The following is a 7,500-nucleotide window of genomic DNA, read 5'->3' on the forward strand; positions in this document are numbered from 1 at the left end:
ATCCGCTCACAAATATCCATAGATAATTGTTTTGTCGAGTTTTATTGATTAAATTAAAGAGATTACTGGATAAATAAACATTGCTTATCTTTTGAGAAATATTTATCTTGCATGGCCTGCATCAGAAAGTTCACCGGAAGGAGAATCGAGGAAATCAGCCGTATTTACCTTATACCGTTAACATTTTGCGACACAGAGTATTACCTAAAGATGACTAGATCAGTAGAAAATGAAAGTTGTGCCTTTCCCTTGTACAAACTATTTTCAGTTCTGCATGTCATTTTCAGCATTGTTCCCTTTTACTTATCACTGATTTCATTCGTCGGGTTCGTGTCTTGCTTGGTGATTGTCCATAGCGTTTGGCGCTGTGATAATTCGCAGTTCTTCCGCCGCTCACACCCTGCTAAAATTTCTGGACAATAATTCTACGAATGAGATCCGAAACTGTTTCATGCTAACCGAATAAATAATTGGATTCAGTAACGAATTTAATAGCATTATTGATATCGACAACTCCCTAATAATTGGAGCTAACTCCCTAGGTATTCCACTTGGGTTCTGAAACAGAAGAACAGGAACCACGACAAAGGACAAAAAACACAAGACTAGCACAGCTACAATGACTACTGTTAGTTTAAATGCTTTTTTCTCCCTTGCAAAGCGTGCTCTTTCTTCTTGGGTAACTTGAAGAGCTGCAATGCGCTGTTTATGTCGACGTAATTCACGGAAAACTGCAACATGGCAGAAAATGATGAATATCATTGCTATACCATTTACAACAATATTTGTGAATATCACGGCCGCTTTGTCAAGGGATAAAGGAATAATTACACACAGGGATATAGACCATGTCAAGACGGAAGCAAACAGCAAGCGTGTAGTGGTGATGAAATTAATATATGCGAAAGGGCGATTTAGGGCGAGAAAGCGTTCACCGCTTAGTAAGGCCAAATGGAGAACAGAAACAGTACTTAAAGTGCTAAACCCTACCCTGGACCAGATCGTCAACAAACACACCCCTTGAAACGAATTACGTACTAGCATGATGATCCAATTTGCAATGAAAACTGGTTGAACAAACAGTCCTACCGCGAAGTAAGTCGATGCTAAAGTAGCAATTAATATGTTTGATTTGTTGGTTCTCAGTCGAGACTTCACTTTTACAGCGACCATTACTAACATATTCAAAACGACGCTGGGAGGACACGCCAGGATGTTAACCAGTACGATGGAGATGATAAAAGATGGAACGAAAGGTGACTGGTTTAGCGTTTCTCCATTGACAGTTAGTAAGAAGCATTCATAAGAAATATCCGAGTCTTTGTTGTAGCTTGACAGACTGGAATTCATCATTGCCGGCTAGTGTTGTTCTGCTATGAATAATCTAGCGAACGGAATCTTATCTCTAAGCTCGGTTCTCAAGACTCATTTTCTTCCTTATCTTCCGCGGCGGTCCACTTCAAACCTTCTTTCAAAGCTTCGCTTTCTGTCTTTTAGCAACTGTTTACTTAGAGTGTCCTTGCTTGATTTCCTCTTGGAGCCTTTTTCATCTTAAATTGAAACATCATGGTTTAATTTGGTCACAGTTTCAAAATGAGGTGCGCCCATTTCTCGCAGGTCCATCAAAATATCCCCATCACACCCTCGATAATTACTGAAAACTTTATCAGATTGTGCGTGCAGTTTCGAATTATATAGTAATGTCTCAAAGGACAGGAAACAACCAAATTAAAGAGTTTGATTGGTTGAAAATCGATATTAGCCGCTGTCAAACCGATCTTGCCTCATTAGTCCTCAAGGTTACAAACAAAAAATACGAACAAATCAGAGTGGCGTGTTCCTATTAGCAATATTAAATGGAAGGACCAAGAGATCTCAATGAGGAAGCTGGTAAACGGAGGAAGATACGAGAAAAAGTGAAGTCCATAATTGAGACGTTTATTTTTTGTCCCTTTGATTTCTTGTTTGGCCATATGGTACATATCTAATTAACCGAGTTAGGTCGGTCGGTATGGCAGAATCGTGACCACGGTCGCAGGTGCAGACCTCATTCGCTTCGTCAAGTTCTGTACTTGCAACCTCCGTCAAGGTTCTCCTATAAAGAGGGCCGCCTCGGTGAATGAGAACTAAATACTAACTTTTTTCACCTGGAATTTATATGTCTATTTTACTTTTTCAGTAATCTTAAGATTTGCATTTCAATTCTGGGGTGCAAGTTTGAGGGGAAAGCAGATTGCCAAAATTGTTATGCGTCGCAATACAGTAGAAAGTCTTTGGTAAAAACATACACAGATGTTGTAATTCCATTCCTTTCAAACATTTACAGGATTTTAAGAAAAATCTTCGTGCAGAGACTAGATTTTCCGGAAGCAGAAAGCAAGACAAAACAAAAGAGTAAAAGGCGCGGAAACCATCAGTACACAGCATTTTTCCTGCCCAAATTGACTGGCCACTCAGAATATTTATCACATTATTGTCTTTTAATCTTTACTTGAAGCCATTTCTTGATAATTCTCTTCGCCGATTAATAAGTTTTGTTTTTCCTTCTTACTGGATTTGTATTGCTCAAATGTATTGGAAAATGTGCTTCCGCCTTTGTAAACAAGCCTCATGTTATTTCTGGCACATAATGAATAATATTAATGGCTCCCTTAAGGACGTAAGCCTCTCTTTTTTTTTAGGGTCAGGATCCATTGGGTCTATTGTGTCTATTCTAAACTAATGCCAAAAGCCGTCGTAACAGCTCCGTATTAAGGACTTCTTTGGGAGAAAAGCTATCAGGTACTAGAAGAGCGAAGAATTCCACAACTCATATCCCAGATATTATTTCTTGTATTAGAAGTCGTTGATTAAAAATAAAAATAGAAAGTGAAATGCTGCGAAGGGACTTCTGAAATATTGAGAAAAAAAGATAGAAATAGTGGCCTCGTATATGTTGACTGGATTTTGTATAGGTTTGTTTAGGATTTTGAGGATTTCTAGTCCTAGCAGAAGCACGTGACCTTGAAGCATGTTACTTGCAACTCTTTTCCTTGGAACAAAGCTGGAGATTTTAGGACACCAATTTTATGCCCAAATATGGACAAATATAAGATCGAAGCTGCACGTGCGGGAAAATGCACGAGCTTCGTTACATCCAAATAACGAGGACTTTGGTCCTCCAAATGATTATACAGTTTTATAATTTATCCTCTTCTAGTAAGTGTATGGCAAGTTTATCTCAAACATTTCTACTGACTCAAGAGGTTGACGAGACAAACATTTCGGTTTTAACCTTGTGTTTGTGGAAACCCAAGCAAGCTATTTATCTTACTCAGGAGCTCATCAAGTCGTGGGGGGCTCTTTCTCCACTAACTCCTTGAGTCAACCGAGTGAATTTATTTTTAGATACAGTTTTTTTCCCGCGAAAAGAGTCATGTTTCCTTTGGCGCTGAGATAGCTGTGTTTTAATTGGCTTTTACAACAGTGGGCGTGCTGAATCTCCCAAGGGAAGGGTTCTATGAATAAATCTACACGAGAAAGAATTGATTCCATGGCCAAGTATGGGAGATAAAGGCTCCGCTTAATTGATGAACTTCCCTCTGAAGAATGGAAAATTGTCTCTGTATTAATGGGCTTTCAAATTATTCTTTAGTTTTTAGTGTTTTAAGACAAACTTTGGCTGCTCGGATTTTTTTTATGGATTCTAATGTAAATATGTCTTTTTTTAGAGTATAATTTAAGCAATCGTAATTTATGTTCCATGATTAGTTTTTAGTCTGTGACCCCACAACCAGAACAATTTTATTTCGTTATCATGAATAAAGGAGACCAAAAAATACTGAAGATCATAAGTTTATAACCCAGATGTCTCGATCTGCGATGGAATGATGCCCATCAGTTTACGGTACTGTCTAATTTTAAAACAGGGTATGACTGGAACGGATCATCCCGCTCCAAAATAAGGTGAGACACTCCGTGACACGTTACGTGGGAATACCTGACAACCTCAGTGTTAACCCGCCTTGGCAGCATAAACAGCACCAAGATTGAATTACATAAGAATGTTGTTATGGCAAGGGTGGGCTCCGCAGCACAGTCACAAATGATTCTATTTTTAGAATATCCGTTGCCGCGAAAATCAGTTGTCATGTCCCTGAAAAAACACGGCAGAAGCAGTCACGCGTGACATTCCACGAGACATTCTCTGCCTGTTCAGTCAATCTACCTATTACAGTGTGCAAAGAAGCCCATTAAGCCTTTCAAGGGAAAAACAAACATACAGAGGCTAGAGGCAGCGAGGAAATTGAAACAGGTGTTAAACTCGATTTTCGCAGCTCTCTCGAGTGAGGGGAGCGCGTACTCCTCTCCCGAAACGAAGGCTGGTAATTGAGCCCAGTGTTAAGGCGCTTAGATAGAGATTTTAAGAACCTGTTAATTGAAGATCGGCCCCTAGAGAATTTTCGGCGTTCATCTTTTAATAGGGGATAATACTTATATGGCGCAGTACTTTCCTGTCTGTGTATCTATTTCATCTTATCCGGCAAAATCTATCAAAGGGTTTCTCTTTTAGTTATCAAGTGTAAAACGCGGCGAAAATAACAACAACTGAGTAGGTAGGTTCCTTCCGGGACGAAAGTGTCCAGCCAATCAAAAGTCACAATCAGGATTTTCTTGGGGATTGTTCCATTTACGCTTTTATCGCTCATGAACTTACATATAATGGTCTTGATCCTCTCACAAATATCCCTAGATAGTTGTTTTGTCGACCTTTATTGATTAAATTCAAGAGATTAATAGATAAATAGATACTCCTTATCTTTAGAGAAATATTCTTGCATAGCCTGCATCAGAGAGCTCACCGGAAGAAGAATTGACAAAATCAGCCGTATTTACCTTATTCCATTAACATTTTTGCGGCACAAGGTATTACCTAAAGATGGCCAGATTATTAGAAAATGAACGGTGCTCCTTTCACTTACACAAACAATTGCCACTTCTAGGAAACAATGTCATTTTCAACGTCGTTTTCTTTTACTTCTCACCAGTTTGGTCGATCAGGTTCATGTTACTTCCCATTGTCCACTGATATCGTTGCCCTTTTACTCATCACGGATTTCGTTCAACAGGTTCCTGTCTTGCCTGGTGCCTGGTGTCTTGCCTGTTAACTTTTCTGAACAGTAATTCTACGAATGATATCCGAAACTGTTTCATGCTAACCGAATAAATAATTGGATTCAGTAAGGAATTTAACAGCGTTATTGATATAGATAAATCGAGAATAATTGCAGCTATCTCCCAAGACATTTTACTTGGTTTCTGAAAAACAACAATTTGAGCCACCACACAGGACAAATAACACAAAACTAGCACAGTTACTATAATTGCTGTCAGCTTGAATGCTTTTTTCTCCCTTGCAAAGCGTGCTCTTTCTTCTTGGGTAACTTGAAGAGCTGCAATGCGCTGATTATGCCGACGAAGTTCGCGGAAAACTGCAACATGGCAGAAAATGCTCAATATAATTGCTATGCCATTTACAACATTACTTGTGTATATCACAACCGCTGGGTTAAAGGCGATGGGAATATGTAAAATCAGGGATATACACCATGTCAGGACTGAAGCAAACAACAAACGTTTAGTGGTGATGAGATTAGTATATGCGAAAGGGAGACTTACGGCGAGAAAGCGTTCACCGCTTAATAATGCCAAATGGAGAAAAAAAACAGTACATAGAGCTCTTAGCCCTACCGTGGTCACGTCCAACAACAAGCACACCCTTTCAAACGATTTCCCTTGAAGCGTGGTGATCCACTTTGCAATGAAAACTGGTTGCACAAACAGTCCCACAGCAAAGTCAGTCGATGCTAAAGTCGCAATTAATGTGTTTGATTTGTTGGCTCTCAGTCGAGACTTCACTTTTACAGCGACCATTACTAACATGTTCAACACGACTGTGGGAGGACACGCCAAGATGTTAACCAGTACGATAGAGATGATAAAAGATCGAACAGAAGGCGACTGGTTTAACATTTTTCGATTGACAGTTAATAAGGACCGGCATTTAAAGGAAATATTGTTGTTGTAGCTTGACAGATTCGAGCTCATCTTTCTTATTTTCTTGTGTTGTTCTGCTATGAATAATCTAACGAACAGAATCGTCGATTCTTAAGGCTCATTTTCTTCCTAATCTTGATCCACTCCACACTTTATTCCAGAGCTTCCCTTTCCGTCTTTTACCAAATGTCTACTTATAGTGTCCTTGCTTAATCTCCTCTTGGAGCTTTTTTCACCTAAAAGTTAAACAAGATGGTTTAATTAAAGTTCCAAAAGAATTCCACCCATTTCTCGCAGGTCCATCAAAATATCCTCAACAAGGCCTAGAGCATTACTGAAAACTTTATCAGATTGTGCGTGCAGTTTCAAATTATATAGCTGTGTTTCAAAGGACAGGAAAAAAGCAGATTCAAAAGTTTGATTGGTGAAAAATCGACATTACTCAATGAGGAGCTTAACTTGCGTCAGTAATGTGAGTCCCCGCTGTTTAGGTAAAAAAAATCTCAGTGGAAGTTGTGACAAGACTCACACTAAAAAGGCAGAGCAAGAGACATAAAGGGAGAGAGATGTGTTAATCTCGACACGTTTGTTGGGCCGACTTCGTCATAAAGTTTTTAATGACGACAAATATTTAAATTAATTTTGAGTGACGTGTCAAAGTAGTTCAGAGGCACAATAAATCAATTTGAAATATTTTCTAAAACACGGTTTACAACGGCCAGCATCATGCAATTAAAAAATGGAAAATTATTTCTTAACTTTCAGGCTACCGAGATGCAACTTGTTTTGCCTGGCATACACTTTTTTCAACAGCAACCGTGAATTGGTTCTTTTCTAATTTTAAAGCAAACCATTTTTAAGTTTTATACTGATGGAACTCGATAACTGAGGAATAAAACTCAACAGCTATTACACCTTTGAACATCTGCTTCCCTAATTTTCCGGTTAAACACGAAACGTTAGTGATGTGTTGGTGTATTTGTTAATTTAAACACAGGCAAATTATTTCTTAACTTTCAGGTTACCGAGCTGCAACTTGTTTTGCCTGGCATACACTTTCCTCAACAGCAACGGTGAATTGGTTCTTTTCTGATTTTAAAGCAAACCAGTTTAAGTTTTATACTTATGGAACTCGATAACTGAGGAATAAAACTCAACAGCTATTACACCTTCGAACATCTGCTTCCCTAATTCTCCGGGGTGTTTCTAAAACGAAGACCCACTGATCTAAAACGAAGACCCTGTGATCTAAAACGAACACACTATGATCTAAAACGAAGGCCCACCTCAAAAATGTCACAACGCTTATTAGGTTCTGGTTGCCAAATTACTGTAGTAACAATGGGTGACGCCACATTCTCATCGCTTTATCATTAGTTGTGAGGAGTTTCCAGCATACACACTCAGAGCCCACATTCAGATTTTCCACTGTTCCACCGTTCTCATAATTCCATCATAAACAAT

At 38.9% G+C, this 7,500-nt stretch overlaps 1 protein-coding gene across 1 annotated transcript; it reads right to left on the reverse strand.

Moving 5' to 3' along the window:
- Positions 1–393: 393 nt before the first annotated feature.
- On the reverse strand, positions 394–1,173 carry LOC137974211 (beta-2 adrenergic receptor-like). The gene has a single exon (XM_068821089.1). It carries the CDS (start codon positions 1,171–1,173, stop codon positions 394–396), a length of 780 nt encoding a protein of 259 aa, XP_068677190.1.
- Between the last annotated feature and the right edge of the window lie 6,327 nt (positions 1,174–7,500).

The sequence above is a fragment of the Montipora foliosa genome, chromosome 10 (assembly GCF_036669935.1).
Source record: "Montipora foliosa isolate CH-2021 chromosome 10, ASM3666993v2, whole genome shotgun sequence".
Classification (NCBI taxonomy): Eukaryota; Metazoa; Cnidaria; class Anthozoa; order Scleractinia; family Acroporidae; genus Montipora; species Montipora foliosa.